The sequence below is a fragment of the Gossypium hirsutum genome, chromosome D05 (genome assembly GCF_007990345.1).
Source record: "Gossypium hirsutum isolate 1008001.06 chromosome D05, Gossypium_hirsutum_v2.1, whole genome shotgun sequence".
In the NCBI taxonomy this organism is placed as follows: domain Eukaryota; kingdom Viridiplantae; phylum Streptophyta; class Magnoliopsida; order Malvales; family Malvaceae; genus Gossypium; species Gossypium hirsutum.
Genome location: NC_053441.1, coordinates 12,745,377 through 12,761,611, shown reverse-complemented (window position 1 = coordinate 12,761,611; position 16,235 = coordinate 12,745,377). Strand labels below are relative to the sequence as shown.

At 34.5% G+C, this 16,235-nt stretch overlaps 4 protein-coding genes across 8 annotated transcripts; all 4 read left to right on the top strand.

Moving 5' to 3' along the window:
* The first annotated feature begins 1,560 nt into the window (after positions 1–1,560).
* Positions 1,561–6,788, top strand: LOC107905996 (phosphatase IMPL1, chloroplastic). Of its 4 annotated transcripts, none has more exons than XR_005913909.1 (12): positions 1,561–2,110; positions 2,214–2,281; positions 3,049–3,182; positions 3,448–3,536; positions 3,660–3,717; positions 3,798–3,850; positions 4,239–4,337; positions 4,447–4,560; positions 4,936–5,037; positions 5,152–5,285; positions 5,867–6,003; positions 6,340–6,788. XR_005913909.1 is itself a non-coding variant. In XM_016832806.2 (11 exons), exons 1-10 carry the CDS (start codon positions 1,805–1,807, stop codon positions 5,248–5,250), a joined length of 1,122 nt encoding a protein of 373 aa, XP_016688295.1. In that variant the 5' UTR covers positions 1,561–1,804; the 3' UTR covers positions 5,251–5,285; positions 5,867–6,212. The 4 variants fall into 4 exon arrangements, 2 of the variants coding, with proteins under 2 accessions (XP_016688295.1, XP_016688294.1); XR_005913908.1 differs by having other exon boundaries at positions 5,152–5,293; XM_016832806.2 differs by lacking the exon at positions 6,340–6,788 and having other exon boundaries at positions 5,867–6,212.
* A 350-nt stretch (positions 6,789–7,138) lies between these two features.
* On the top strand, positions 7,139–10,954 carry LOC107905998 (phosphatase IMPL1, chloroplastic). 2 transcript variants are annotated; one of them, XM_016832808.2, is made up of 12 exons: positions 7,139–7,231; positions 7,316–7,578; positions 7,677–7,744; positions 8,394–8,527; positions 8,788–8,876; positions 9,046–9,103; positions 9,197–9,249; positions 9,600–9,698; positions 9,803–9,916; positions 10,213–10,314; positions 10,428–10,561; positions 10,651–10,954. In XM_016832808.2, exons 2-11 carry the CDS (start codon positions 7,462–7,464, stop codon positions 10,524–10,526), a joined length of 933 nt encoding a protein of 310 aa, XP_016688297.2. In that variant the 5' UTR covers positions 7,139–7,231; positions 7,316–7,461; the 3' UTR covers positions 10,527–10,561; positions 10,651–10,954. The 2 variants fall into 2 exon arrangements, with proteins under 2 accessions (XP_016688297.2, XP_016688296.2); XM_016832807.2 differs by lacking the exon at positions 7,139–7,231 and having other exon boundaries at positions 7,259–7,578.
* A 379-nt stretch (positions 10,955–11,333) lies between these two features.
* Positions 11,334–12,852, top strand: LOC107905999 (peptidyl-prolyl cis-trans isomerase FKBP17-1, chloroplastic). The gene is made up of 4 exons (XM_016832809.2): positions 11,334–11,821; positions 11,945–12,067; positions 12,267–12,383; positions 12,587–12,852. Exons 1-4 carry the CDS (start codon positions 11,492–11,494, stop codon positions 12,704–12,706), a joined length of 690 nt encoding a protein of 229 aa, XP_016688298.1. The 5' UTR covers positions 11,334–11,491; the 3' UTR covers positions 12,707–12,852.
* An 867-nt stretch (positions 12,853–13,719) lies between these two features.
* On the top strand, positions 13,720–15,802 carry LOC107902708 (GDSL esterase/lipase At4g16230). The gene is made up of 4 exons (XM_041093816.1): positions 13,720–14,317; positions 14,838–15,068; positions 15,167–15,416; positions 15,516–15,802. Exons 2-4 carry the CDS (start codon positions 14,853–14,855, stop codon positions 15,737–15,739), a joined length of 690 nt encoding a protein of 229 aa, XP_040949750.1. The 5' UTR covers positions 13,720–14,317; positions 14,838–14,852; the 3' UTR covers positions 15,740–15,802.
* Positions 15,803–16,235: the final 433 nt, after the last annotated feature.

Below are 16,235 nucleotides of genomic sequence, written 5' to 3'. Positions count from 1 at the left end.
GGGTATTACACAAACCGATCTAGTTAACTAACCCAATCTTATTCTAGTAACAGAGGTCACATAATCAAATTTTGACATAATCAAGTTAAAGCATCAAAATGGATCTAGTTGTCAAAATTAGATACCAAAGTAGATAAAAAATTATAAGTACCAAAATAGACCTAAACCTAATTACCAAATTCAAAAGCCAAAAAATTATATAAACTCTTTGATAAAATATATTAAGGTTGAATTTGATAATAAAAAGTTATGACATAATTGGCCTTTATACATTATTAAATCTGAATTTGATAAAAAAAAGATTATGACATAATTGGCCTTTATACTTTGTTAAATCTTCTAATGTGGTAGATGTATTTCAAAAAAAGAAAAATTGATACATAAATTTTGATTCCTTTTATCAATCTAATACCTAACCCTAGCAATATTAAAATTTTGCTCACGTGGCAGGCAAAGTTATTGACTTTTGACTCATACCTTAGGAACCTCTGCGCAATTAAATTAAAAATATTTTTTAACAAAACAATTTGTGGATATATAAGATTAATCCATGTGTCAAGTAAGATCAAATTTTAACGCCCTAAAAAGGAGAAATTATATCATAAGCTCTTCCTATTACCTAAGACATGGCCCAGCCAATAAAAATAAACTAAGTTAAATTTCTTTACATGTCATATTACAGGAAAGCATTATTTTTAACCTAATCATTAAACACCAAAATAGAAAAAAAAGAAAAGAAAAAAGAAACTCTGCTGACTTTCTACCCAACTTCACCCCTACCAAACCATCTGTCAAAAATTGCCAGAAACACCTTAAAAATCTAAGCAATTGAAGTGTTTATACATCAATCAAAACGTTTGGGATCGAAGTAAGGCTCTTTGAAATTCGACATTTATACAGTAATTTGCCCTACTGTGGAGAATTTGCAACAAGAGGCAGTTCCTATGGTAGTTGTGGTTTAGCATCAAACCATGCAGATTGGGGTGATGATTGGCAGGAAGTTGTAGATCAAATGGGTTTTATTAGGGGATGGTGAAAGTCTTTTTCTTTTTTCCTTTATTTTTCATTCTTTTAAAGCATTTTGGAATTTGATTTACCGGTTTCTTTCTTTTTTTTGTAATTTTTAGCAAGCAAACTAAGTGAAAGAGATTTATGAAAAGAACCCATGTTTCAGATTTTTGGTCTCTACTGCTTATACATATTTTGCTGTAATGCTCTTTTGATTTGAATGTTAATTTCTTATAGCGTCCATGGAAATATATGTGTGTAATACTTGTTACAACAATCTTGTATTTAGTACAAAGCTCCAAGAAAGTCGAGTACTACAGATGAAGTTTTCTGGTAACTTTTGATACGATGGTTTGGTAGGGGTGAAGTTGGTAGAAAGTCGACATAGTCTTTTTTGTGTGTTTAATGAATAAGTTAAAAAATAATGCTTACTTGTAATATGACATGTGAATAAATCTGACTTGGCTTATTTTTATTGGTTGATATTTTCTTTAGATAGTAGGAAGGGCGTATGATATAATTTCTTCGTAAGGGAATGTAACATATTACTTGATGGAATTAGAGTTCAAGTACCAAAACAGAAATTTTAAAAGTAGAGATACTAGATTGGAAGGTTTGATAAAATACAGTTCCAAATATGCTATTATCCCTGTTATAGAAAACAAGATGTCATCTGTCGTCTATGGCGCAGAGACAGTAATGCAAACTAACTACCCACAAAGAAGATCTCAAAAAACGTTCATAAATTGGTAAGGCAAAGGGTTCTGGGTTCTCGCTTAACGTCAAAAAGGAAGAAATGGGAAGGTCTTTAGTTTTCTCCAACAACATTCCTCTCAGATTTTCACAAACACCCAGATCAATTTCACCTCGATTTCACCCAAATCAGTACCAACCTCACAAACTTAGTCCAAAGTCTTCAACTGGGTATCGAAAAGTTGGAATCTTTAATACAAATTCCAAAAGAAAATTATGCACAAGAGCTTTGATATCAGAGGTTTCTAACCAGAGACAGTATCCTAAAGTAGCTGCCAAATCAACCGGACCAATCCCTCCATCTCAGCTCATTGAAGTTGTCGAGACCGCTGCAAAAACTGGGGCTGAGGTTGGCATCCCCCCCCCCCCAAAGGAAATTCTTTTATGCCAGTTAATTTTGTTCTACTTTTCAAAATTCATTTCTTTCAATAAATACCTTTATTTTCTTACAGGTGGTGATGGATGCTGTCAACAAACCAAGAAATATCACATATAAAGGACTAACTGACTTGGTAACCGAGTAAGGGCTTCTCAATCTTCTCATACTTATTCAGATTTAAGCTATGCCCTATATATCAGTATTGGGGATGAGGTAGGCTGTTTGACTAGTGTATGATTAGATAATTACAGCTTGATTTACCAAACTGCATTGTCATTGTGCCTGGTTGAGCTAATCTGCCTCCCGAATGTTATGATGTAATTTTCATAATGTGAAATATGAATCATGAAGTTAAATTTTTGGCACTGACGTTTGCTTTTCATATAAATAGGACAAATTCAGTACTTGAAACATTAAAAAGTAAATAGATTGAATTGTTTATTGTCAGAAAAAGTTTTTTTAGTATACTTCTTCATTCATATTCGTGGAAGCAAAAGGAATCCATGTTATAATCATTCCCTATACCGCAAATTTGCCTTTCGGTTTTCTTCATGTACTTGGCTTACAATGAGAATGGTATAATTTACCCTAAACCTTTGTCTACATCTTGCCGTTTCCCAATCTATAACCACAAAAAGAACCAGGCATCTTATATTTAAAAAGTTTGCTTATCACTACTCATTGCAGACTCACAGTTGCTTGTATTAGCCTTCACATGAATATTTACGTCTAAATGTTCTTCCTTACAGTTTACTTTTACTAACATGTTATTGATTATTTATGACTTTACCATATAAGGGATATATATATTCGATATCTCTGTGGAATGTTGAAATCATGTTTCATTTGCTATAAACTTATTATATTCCTTGCTTCTGCTCACAATTATCATATGATGTTACCTACAGCACAGATAAAATGAGTGAGGTTGCTATTCTTGAGGTAGTAAAAAAGAATTTTGGAGATCATCTGATCCTTGGGGAGGAGGGAGGAATTATAGGGGATACCTCATCAGACTATCTATGGTGTATTGATCCTTTAGGTCTGTCTTTTTCATCCCTAGGTTTCTTTAACCAAAACAGTTTGTATGTTTATATTTTATAAAATATTAGAAAAATATCCTATAATTTGGGAGTTAAGTTTTCACTTTTCAGTCTATAATGTATTGCACTCTTACCTGAAGAGATGCTTTAGGATACCGTAGTTTATACTGAAGATTAATTCCCCTGCTTGTTTGTGTTAATATTTACTTTATGTAAGGGTTAGATATAAATGCTCTGCTGGTTTCACTTTGCTACCTTCTGTAGATGGAACAACAAATTTTGCACATTGTTATCCTAGCTTTGCAGTTTCAGTGGGTGTACTGTTTCAAGGAAATCCTGCCGCTGCTGCTGTGGTATTATTTTCTTACATGAATTTTGATAACTTAAAGAGTATAAAAGTTACAAAATCAGTTTCTTGCTTTTTTAATTTGCATGATGTAGGAGGAAAGATGACATTATTGCTTTTTTACGTGTAGGTGGAATTTGTTGGGGGACCTATGTGTTGGAATACCCGTACATTTACTGCTACTGCTGGTAGGAAATATGGAACTAGTTAAAGCTCCTTAAGGTTCATAGTAAATTAATGGCTAAATATTTGATGCTTTGGGTTCTAGGTGGGGGAGCATTTTGTAATGGACAGAAAATCCATCCCAGTAAAACAGATAAGGTAAGTGATCACACTGAATCAAACAGTTAAAAATATTGTGAATAATTTAATTAGTAGATGTTACTATTTTCTGCTGAACAGTTGTTGCTTTATACTTCAACATGTTTGATCCTGGTTGATGACACATTTTATGCATTCTGGTTGGACAAATATTGTTGGGGCTCAATGATTATATGCCCTCTAATATTTTATATGGAGGTTTTTCATGGTAACTTCGCTTCAGCAAGCTTGTTGAGGCACAAGCCTTAGATACCTTCGAATTAGGATTAAACTGACCAGCCTATGCTTTTGCGAAATATATCTTTTAAAAGGTTGGTTCCCAGTGCATGCCTATGATTTTTAAAAGGCCAAATGTTTTGACATCTTGCAAAGAAATACTTGTTTGCAGGTGGAGCAGTCTCTTCTTGTGACTGGGTTTGGATATGACCACGATGATGCATGGATCACCAACATTGAATTATTCAAGGAATTTACTGACATCAGTAGAGTATGAACCTTAAAAGATATTTCTGTGGTCATAAGCTCTTTCTCCAAAAATTACTAAACTCGTGATTTACCCTTTTTGTCTCTAACTTTCCCCTACTTACAATGACTAGGGTGTAAGAAGGCTTGGTGCTGCAGCTGTGGACATGTGCCATGTAGCTCTGGGAGTTGCGGAAGCGTATTGGGAATATCGTCTAAAACCATGGGATATGGCTGCTGGTGTATTGGTAAAGCTTTATAACTTAATTCCTTTTGTGTAATCATTGACTTACATGTTAAAATAAAAGTAATATATTTTCCTTCCTTTACTTAAATGGTTATTGAGCCGCAGCAAATGTTAAAATAGATGTCAGTCGTCAGTTTATTTTGCATTGGACATAACTACTTATTTTGCATACCGTGAAAAGATAAATAAAAAGATCCGTAAAGTACTTTGAAATTGCTTCGAACATATTAAGTCGCCAAACTGTTTTCTATCATATATATAATTTTAAATTTATCTAGTGTGAAAACTGTGGTGATAATTAAGACAGTGAGCATGTTGAATGAGGTTTGTTCAGATTCAGCAGTTCATATTAAAATTGTTAATTCTTTGTAATCAGATAGTCGAAGAAGCTGGTGGTGCTGTGACTCGGATGGATGGTGGAAAATTTTGTGTCTTTGATAGATCTGTTTTGGTATCTAATGGTGCAGTTCATGCCAAGGTTCGACCTTTTTCATGTTCCTGTCATGTTGTAGAAAGGAAGATAGAATCCAAAATCTTATTATGCTTTTGGTTGTAACTAAATGGTATGATATTCAATTACTATGATGAGCAGCTTTTGGAGAGGATTGCACCTGCAACGGAGAAACTTAAGAGTAAAGGAATTGATTTCTCATTATGGTATAAGCCTGAAAGTTACGTCACAGATCTTTGAATTGCCAAAGAGTCACACTTCTTTTTCCTGACACAGTAAGCAGGTCTTTCTCTTGTAACTTGAATTTATGCAATTTTTCGATTTGGCCAAATGCTGCCATTTATAGATGTTGCGAATTTAGTCTCTTTACTTTAATTTCGTCATTTTTTAAACTAAAATGATGTGGCTTTCTTGTGAGAATTATATGCAAATAGCAAGTTAACATGACATCTAAATCTACTGCTAAAGCATATTTGTTGTTTCCTCTGTCTTTCATGTATGTGTCACGAGCTTGGATTTTAACTTAGCAAATGAAGCTGTTGTGCATGAGCCCGTGACACATGCATGGTGCTGAAACTTAATCCAAATTAAGCCTTTCTACATGTCTCCTTCCCTCTCCCCCCCCCCTCCGTCTTAGAAACTGTTCTTTCCATTCCCTATGTTCCGACTTTAGGCTGAGATCCCATTTCCAACGGCCAGTTGTAATTGTTGGAATTTAACAACCAACATGCTTCGAAGGCTAAACATTTGATAAAAGCATATTAACGGGAAGAAAGATCAACATCTTTTTCAGATGCTTTTGGAATCCTGATGAACAAAGCTTTTAATAAACTTTGGTCTTGTTGCTTTGTTGCAGAGCCATGTAGTTTTGCCAGCAAACTCACCATCATTGTTTGATTAGAAACATAACAAGGATACAGAAGAAGCAAATATCTTGTGAAAGGCTGAATAAGAAGAAGAGGAATGAAGTGGTGGCAGTTAATTGTGGAAAGAGTATGCATTGGCATTTGTAGTTATATGTTATTGTTGTTAATGAAGTACCATGCAACTGTCCGCCGTTATTAACTGTTTTATTACTGTTTTATTTTTATTTTTACTTTTTACTTCATCTCTTGTATCTTGTATATGCCATCATGGTCGTTGGTTCAATTCACATAATTTGAATTTTCCCAAGTATGAATAATATATTTATTTATTCTTAATATTATTTGACTTTTATCCACGGTACCTCTGAAACACCCACCATCCTGCATTCCATTACATTCTCCGGATTACTGGTTATCTATACAACATTTCCTCAGCCCTTATCTTCTTCTTCGTCTTCTGCAGCAAGCACAAGGAGAACATTGTTAGTGTCCATATCAACCCGGTTTTTCTACATTGATCTTGTCACTCTATGCTGCTTCTGCTCCTTCTAATTCCGCCATTAGCACCGCTTTTTTTCGTGTAAAGGCCTTGGACCTTTGTGCTGGCACCGGGGCAAACCCTGTTGACGGAGACTAGGTCCTTTTTTCACGGGACTAGATCTTTTGCGACTCGTGACACTTCCTCTCATTCACAATACTACCTAATTTACGCAATTACTAGATACTACTGGATCATAAGTTGAAATTTATAAGAGGGTTAAAATGTAGTTTACCCTACTTGTCCAAAAGTATTTAATAGGTTATTTTTTCTTATGCCTGAATTTGTAATCAATTACTCGGATCGATAACTCCATATTGATACTATTAGTTTGTGCTGATGTAGCATTAATGGTCAATCTAATGGTTTACTTATTTTTAAAAAATTAAAATGTTTTAACTACTATTTAAAAGAAAAAAGAAATGCTACTAAAACCAAACTAACATGAATATGTAGGTAAATATACTATGGAGGCTCTTATATTATGAATCAGATTGTATTCTACCCTCTTTACTAAAAAAAAGATGAATTAATCTTTGTATATTAGATCAAAGAGTAAACTAATTTTTTCTGTTAAAATTTTCATTCATTATACTATTAAGAATTACCGAAATTGAAATAATTAGATAATTACATATGCCGTGACATCTAAAATATAGAGACTAAAGGAAGGCAAAATACAATTAGAGTTAAGGCTTTCATTATAATTTTACCGAATATTTATCAATGTATCATCTGTGAGTGGCACAGAGGGAGTAACTGCAAATTGAACTACCCACAAAGAAACCGGGAAAAAAAAGTTTAACAAATTTGTAAGGTAAAAAACTCTTTAGATTCTCAGTTAACATCGAAAATAAAATTTGGGAAAGTATTTAATTGTCTCTACCCACATTACTCTCAGGTTTTCGCAAAAACCCAGAGCAGTTTCACGTCGGATTCACCAATCAGTGCCAACCTCACAAATCTATTGCAAACTCTCCATTTGGGTGTCTATAAGTTGGAATCTTGAGCACGAATTTGACAGGAAAATTATATACAAGAGCCTTGATGTCGGAGGCTTCAAACCAGAGAAAGTATCCTAAAGTAGGTGCCAAATCAACTGGATCAATCCCTCCTTCCGAGCTCATTGAAGTTGTTGAGGCTGCCGCAAGAGCTGGCGCTGAGGTTGGCCTCCTTTTTTTTATTTTATTTTATGTCTTTTCATTTTTGTTTTACTTTTCAGAATTCATTTCCCTTAAATAAATATCTTCATCTTCTTATAGGTGGTGATGGATGCTGTCAACAAACCAAGAAATGTCGCATATAAAGGACTAGCTGACTTGGTAACCGAGTAAGGACTTCTCAATCTTCTCATACTGGCTCAGATTTTAAGCTATGACCTTAATATTAGTATTGGGGGTGAGGGAGGGTGTTTTGACATATATGGTTAGATAATTACAGCTTACCAAACTGCATTGTCATTGTGCCTGGTTGTGCTAACCTGCCTCCTGCATGTTATGATGTTATTTTCATACTGTGAAATGTGAATCATGAAGTTAAATTTTGGCACTGAAAGGTTCAGTGTGCTTTCTGATTCATATTCTTGGAATAAAATAGGTTCCATGTTATACTTGTTCTCTACCCCACTAGTTTACCTTTCTGTTTTCTCCATGTACTTAAAAAGAGAATGGCTTAATGTACCCTAAACCTTTGTCTGCATCATGCTGTTTCCCAGCCTATAACCACAAACAGACATGGAAGTTTGCATATTTCTACTCATTTCAGACTTGCAGTTTTGTCCTGTAAGCCTTTGCATGAGCATTTACATTTAATGTCCTTCCTTATTGTTTATTTTTATTTGCATCTTATTTACTGTTTTATAAATTTACCTCAAGAGAGAGACATTCAGTATTTCTGCGGCATGTTGCAACCATATTATATCTACAAACTTATTATATTCCTTTCTTTTGTTGACAATTGTCATATGATGTTATGTGCAGCACAGATAAAATGAGTGAGATCGCTATTCTGGAGGTAATAAAAAAGAATTTTGCAGATCATTTGATCCTTGGGGAGGAAGGAGGAATTGCAGGGGATACCTCATCAGACTATCTCTGGTGTGTTGATCCTTTAGGTTTGTCTCTTTCATCCCTTGGTTTCTTATCCAAGGCAGTTTATATGGTTATATTTTATAAAAATTAAATGAATGGATCCTGGAACTTGGGAGTTATGTTTTCAGTCTATATGCGTATTGCAGTCTTGCAGAAATGCTTCAGTATGTCATGGTTCATGGTTCATGGTTCATGTTGATAATTAAATCCCCTGCTTTTTTGTATCAATACGTTATCTAAGTGGTAGATATCTCTATTGGTTTGACTTTGCTACCTTGTGTAGATGGAACAACAAATTTTGCACACTGTTATCCTAGCTTTGCAGTTTCAGTGGGTGTACTGTTTCAAGGAAATCCTGCCGCTGCTACTGTGGTATTAGTTTCTTGTATGAATCTTGTCAATATTATATTTACATAATTTTACATTCAAAATGTGATTGCTCACTGAATGTCAAGTATAAAAGTTGCGTGATTAAGTTTGTTGCTTTTTCCTTTTCCTTCAAGGAAAAAGAAAGATGGCATTATTGTTTTTTTATGTGTAGGTGGAATTTGTTGGGGGACCTATGTGTTGGAATACCCGTACATATACTGCTACTGCTGGTAAGAAATGTGGAACTAGTTAAAGCTCCTTAAGGTTCATGCCTATGCTGATACTATACTTATGGTTGAATGATTGATTGCTTTGGTTTCTAGGTGGGGGAGCATTTTGTAACGGACAGAAAATCCAGCCCAGTAAAACGGATAAGGTAAGTGATCAAATTGAATCGAACAGTCAAATATATTGTGAATTATTTAATGAATAGATATTACTATTATCTGCTGAAAAGTTGTTGCCTTATACTTCAATATGCATGATCCTGGCTGATGACACCGTATGCATTCTAGTGGGACTCAATGATTATGTGCCCTTTAATATTTTCTATGGACAGCTTTGATGGTACTTTGCTTCTTTAAACTTGCCGAGGCATGAGCCTACCTTCGAATAAGATTAAATTGATTAGCCAATGCTTTTGAAAAATATGTCCCACTGTCAATATGCTTATGATTTTTGAAGGTGGAATGTTTTGACATCTCGCAAAGAAATATTTGTCTGCAGGTGGAGCAATCTCTTCTTGTGACTGGGTTTGGTTGTGAACATGATGATGCATGGAATACCAACTTTGAATTATTCAAGGAATTTACCAGCATTAGTAGAGTATGAACCTTAAATGATGTTTCGTGGCTCTCTTCTTCAAAAATTACAGGGCTCGTGCATTACCCCTTTTCTCTCTCTAACTTTTACTAAATTACAATGACTAGGGTGTAAGGAGGCTTGGTGGTGCAGCTGTGGACATGTGCCATGTAGCTCTAGGAGTAACGGAAGGGTACTGGGAATATCATCTAAAACCATGGGATATAGCTGCTGCTGTATTGGTAACACTTTATAACTCTGCAATTCTATTTAAAATAGTGGACTTAAGATGGTAAATAAAACTAATAGCTTTTCCTTCTTTACTTAAAGGGATACTGAGCTGCCGCAAATGTAAAAATGCTTTCAAATTGCTTCAAACTTATTAAGTACCAAACATTTTTTTTATTTATTTTTTATTTTAACATTTCGTTGAAATTTATGCTAATGTGAAACTTATGGTGATAATTAAGACATAAATCACTTTGAAAATGAGAGCCTCAGATTCAGATGTTTATATTTAAAATTTTAAATTAATCAGATAATTGAAGAAGCTGGTGGCGTTGTGACTCGGATGGATGGTGGAAAGCTTTGCGTCTTTGATAAATCTGTGTTGGTATCTAATGGTGCAATTCATGCTAAGGTTAGACTCTTTCCATTTTTTTTGTCATGTTGTAGAAAGTAAGATGAGACCAAAATCTTATTGTGCCTTGGTTGTAACTAAACGGTATGATATGCAATTACTATGAAAAGCAGCTTCTGGAGAGGATTGCACCCGCAACAGAGAAACTGAAGAGTAAAGGAATTGATTTCTCATTATGGTATAAGCCTGAAAATTACGTCACAGATCTTTGATTCGCCAAACAGACACTTGTGTTTCGTGACAGCAGGTCTCTCTCGTAGCTTGGATTTTTACAGTTTTTCACTTTGATAAGCATATTAATTAGACGAAAGATGAAAAGATTATTACCCTTGTCAGGAGCTTGCCAAATCGAGGAACCCGACGAACAAAGCTTTTAATAAATCTGCTCTTGGTGCCTTGCGATAGAGTTTTACCGGAAAACCCACCAGCATTATGCGATTAGAAACATAATAAGTATATTTTCTCTTTGTTAATAAAGTACTGTCTGCCGTTATCAACTGTTCTATTACAGTTGTGTGTGTATTTTACTTTTTTATTTTGATTTGCCATCACATTTTATTTCTGATTATATTCGATATATTTTTTTGGATGTAAAATAAACAGAAGAAATTAACAAAATTATCTAAAAATATTCAGCGGATATGCTGTAAACAACTGTAGTCCTGCATTTTTGTCAAAAGCTAGTTTAGTGATACTATCTGTTTCTATGTTTTCTTCTCTAGAATATGTTCGAACTCCCAAAGATCTGTTTCTAACCGAAGTTGATGAATGCGTTCATAATTTTACCTTGCTTCCGACTTTATTGAGAAACTGAGCAGGAAAGTGATTGCAAAAACGTTCTGAGTTTTTAATTAAGAATCATAAAGTACACAGGTTTATATTTGATTGACAGTTAATATATAAAAGGATAGTTAATTAGGGCGGAAGGTTTTTAATTACAAAGGTTGTGTTAATAAACCGTAATTAATAATTAATATTTCAATAAATAAATGGGATACTTTAATTAAGAAAGATGAATTGTGTCTTGCATATTCTTCCATGCATGGTATTCATTCACAGGGATTTTTAACCATCATTTGGGTTTTCTCTAATGTTAAAAGAAAGTAAAGGGTATATTTATTTTTAAATTTTAACATTGATCGACTTTTATTTGCGTCCAACGAAAGAGAAGAAGATAATGGTGGTGGTCCACTGCCACGCATCATCACCGTACCTCCAAGATCCCCACCATACGGCCCTCCATTACCTTCTCCGGAGAGCTCCCCCGTCACCTCCCATCATCTATGCAACATCTCCTCAACCCTTATCTTCTTCTTCGCCTTCTGCAGCAAGTACAAGGAGAACGCTATTAGTGTCCATAGCAACCACCAGTTTTTCTTCACTAATCTTGTCACCTCCTTCAAAATCCGCCACTAACACCGAGTTTTTCGACCTCCCTAACTCCGGTGGTGTCAAGGCCTTGGACCTCCGAGCTGGCACTGGCGCAACCCCCGTCGATGGAGACCAGGTCTTTCCCTCTCCTTCATACTACCACTTAAATTCACACAATTACTACTACTAGTAATTTTCTTCGATGTAGTTTTTAATTACCCTTTTTTTGTTTTGCATGTCAAAATAAAAATAAAAAAAGGTTGCAATACATTATTATGGAAGGCTGGCAGCAAAGCAAGGGTGGCGGTTTGATTCCACTTATGATCATAAAGATAGCACTGGAGAACCAATTCCCTTTGTCTTCACCCTTGGCTCCGGCAAAGTAAGTTGGCAAAACTGATACTGATTACAACTTTCGAGTTCACCTACATTTAATAGACATCACTGACTTGCAAATCCATATAAATACAACTTTGATGTATATATGTGTTATTTAAAAGCCAAAATTGTATTGTATTGGTTCACTTTGAATGTTTATATGCAGCAGTAATTAACTTGGACACAAAAAATTATAAATACAGGTAATTTCTGGGATCGACTCGGCTGTTAGATCAATGCAAGTTGGTGGAACTCGTCGAGTTATCATTCCTCCCTCCCAAGGATATCAGAACACTTCGCAGGAGCCTATTCCCCCTAATGTATGTGATCTACTCTTCCCCATTTTTCTATTTTCTGGACTCCCTAATATCACAATTGATGCAAATGTTAAGAGGCCACAATTGCTAAAACCTGATTTTAAAACATGACTTGTTTCCTTTACCGTAACATGTTTTTCTTGGCTGCATTTTTCGTCAAGCTGTTACCACTTACCAATATTTACCTGTATTGTGTTGTGCTCCAGTTCTTTGACAGACAGAGGCTGTTTACCACCATTTTCAACCCGACCCGTCTTGGCAATGGAGAAGGCTCAACATTGGGTACTCTAATATTTGATATTGAGTTGATCAGCATAAGGCATTAGCAAACTCAACTTCCATCTCATAAAACTCTGTTCAAACACCCATGTTTTATTGCAAACATCCAAGCATGGAGATGATTTTCATTTCCTCTGCTTCTAGAACTATTGTTCCACTCATTGTTAATCCGAAATGAGAAGAATTTTCTGAATCGGTTGAGAGTAGTAGCAAGACAAAGATTCTTGACCTACTTTGTTTCTTGTGAGAATCCGGATTAACCGACTAAGGATGCGAATATAACAAATCCTCAGAGATTCCATGTTTCAGGCAGTCTGATGTTAGCTTTTGTAAACTTAAAAAAAGGTATCCATATGCGAAAATTAAATCAAAATAAGCACTTTGCAGGATTCCAGTATTATTTTCTTTCTTAACCACTGCTGTATTCCCCAATAACGTTGTTTCCGAAATAGATTAAATTCAAGGAAGTCAGCCATGTAGTAAGTTTAATTGTTTCTTGGGGACCCTAAGTGTTAAAGGGCTGCTTATTACTCATTAATTCATAATTTGTTGTTTTTATTTTTTTTTACTTATGCCAAAATTCGAACCCCAAATTTATAAATGTCCCAATCCCGAATCAAGCTTTGAGCTCTTCCTCTTACTGCATTGGCAAGCCTCCATATCAGTTTTTTTCCCCCGCATTTGGTTCAATCGAGTCTGTGGTGCAGCGACAAAAGACATGTATTAATATCAAGTCTTGGACGACACGTAATCTAAATTTGATCCCGGACAATCCCTTCTCCATCTCCTTGTAATAAAAAAAGCTTTCTCTTACTTTGGTTAATTAATATTAGTATTCCTATAGATGTGATTTGGGTGCTAATGACGGCTTTCTTGAAAGAAACTGCATTTATTGAACATGCCAAAAAATTTCAGAGAGATCATTTTTAGGCGCAGATCTATCATATAAGAGTTTTACCAAACAATGATTTAGCATATCTATAGGATATTAATTAACCAAGCCTATAACTGTAAAGTCTCCATACTACCTTCCAACTAATAGATGATTTAGCACAAAAGAACCACAAAAACCTCTCTCTATATAAATAAACTTTTTTCTGGTTTTCTATAGCCTCAATTCGTTGCATCATGGAGACCATGTTAAACATGTCTACCATAATTTCTGCGATATTTTATCAGATTTTAGTAATCCAGTTGTTACTAAACATGTGCTCTGCAAAGGAAGTTCCAGCCATTTTCGCATTCGGAGACTCTCTGTTCGAGGTAGGGAACAACTTCTACCTTGACACACTTGCTAAGCCAACATTCCCAAATGGTATTGATTTTACAAAGGGAAAACGAAGAGCATCCGGAAGATACACTAATGCCAGGACTATTCTGGACATTATAGGCAAGTCTTGCAATTTATTTATATATATATTGTAAATTTAAAGACCCAGATTATTATCACTAGTTTTGAACATAAAGAACGTAGAGCTTAGCTAGCTACTTTTAATATATTTTGTTAAGAAATTGTGGTTTTAGCAGAAGAGGAATTAGGTTTTACAAATTACACTCCTCCTTACTTGAGCCCCCAAACTACTGGAGATGTGATCTTGAAGGGTGTCAACTATGCTTCTTCTGGATCAGGAATTTTTAATTCCACTGGTTCTAAATTTGTAAGATTTTTTCCCCTTACTCTATTTTTTCATAAAAGTTGCTCATTTCCTAACTTATTAGCTTTATTAAATCAACCTTAAAAAATATATTATTCCGTAAATTTAGAGTGCAACATCTCTTATTATTGGATAACAATTTTTTTTTATATGAAACTTCTTTTCTAATTTCTTATTTTATATAATTTAACGATGAATATGGGCATCAACAAATAATCTGATCTTAGTAGGCACTGCATGGGTTATGTAGATGGGTGAAACTAGAGTTGCTGGCCAGAGGCTCTAGTACTTTAAAAATAAAATTAAAAAGATATGCTTTAAATTTTTTAAAAAGTTTATAAGTTAAAACATATTAAATTTATAAGTTTATAAAGAAAATTTTACATTTTCAATTTTATAAAATATTATAATTTAAGTTCAACTCTCTAAAAATATTTTTTAGCTTCACCCTTACGTAAAGATGATGGTTGAAAAATTAATATGAAAAATGATGAATGGAAAATTTATGCCTTTAATTGTGTAGGGTGATCATATTTGCATGGATGAACAAATCAACAACTTTGCAAAATCTAGGCAAGATATCGTATCAAAAATCGGAGCAGCAGCAGCTCGGAAGCTGTTAAGAGATGCACTTTACTTTATTGCAGTAGGTGCAAATGATATCATATTGCTATCTTCGAATGTCTCATTGTCGCATGTTGAGAATATTAAGTATCTGGATAATATGATTTCTAAATTCAAATCTCAACTTTTGGTAATTTTTTCTTCTACTTTTGTAATTGACTCGTATTTATTTTATTTTTATTTCTTTAATAAAGTCTTAACAGCACGAAATTCAATTCTATATTGCAGAGTGTTTATAATTTAGATGCTCGAAAGATTGCAGTGACAAGTGCCGCTCCTCTGGGGTGCATCCCTTTCGAGAGGGATAAATTTTCCATAGACGATTGCGTTCCACATGTGAATGAACTAGTCAAGTTATACAATGTTAGGCTGAAGATATTGCTGTCGGAGCTTACAAAACATCTTGCAGGCTCAATATTTATTTACATGAATTCTTATACCACGCTTGAAGATGTCTTACAAAATTATAAATCATATGGTGATGATCACATCAATCATTCCCTCCCTCTCCCATCAATATTGAATGTATTTTTTTCTGCTCTGTAATCTTTCTATATCTTTTTTTTTTCTGGTTCAGGATTCACGAATGCAGATTCGGCTTGTTGTCGAGTGTATGGGAAGCATGGTGGTAAACTCCCTTGTATTTTTTTCGCTCGAGTTTGTCCAAACAGGACACAGTACGTGTTTTGGGATGCATATCATCCAACAGAGAAGACTAACTTTATTTTGGCGAAGCATGCATTGGATGGTAGCCGTCAATATATTTCACCCATCAATATCCGACAACTCGCTAATTCGTAAAATGACATTAACCCATTGAAGTTCCTATTCTGAATAAAGAATATGTTGAAATTTTGGTTGCTATCCATCCCTAAATGGCTAATATAAATGTACTAGTATAATACGTAGTATGTATCGGATTCATTTTATTTTTACCTTTTAGCGCTCCGTTTGAAAATTGACGCAACGTGCTTGGCTTCACTAATTTCAACTAATGATAAAAAAGAGAGATATCAAAATCATTTAATATGCAAATAGGGAAAGATATCATTCTTCTTTAGGGTGTTTAATTAGGGCAGCAGGTTTGGCATCAGCCATCAAGATCATGTTTAGGTCCTTAATAAATTCTTTTGATTTACTTTTAGGCTACAAATTAATGCAATGTCAAGTAGTTTGGGATTTTCAGCTCAAATTGACTTTTCAATCATTGATGAAATTATTGTCCCATTCTTTTTAAAGAAAATATAACCTTTAGGTAATGTTAATTATTGTGGCATTGACGATATCAGGGGTTTAG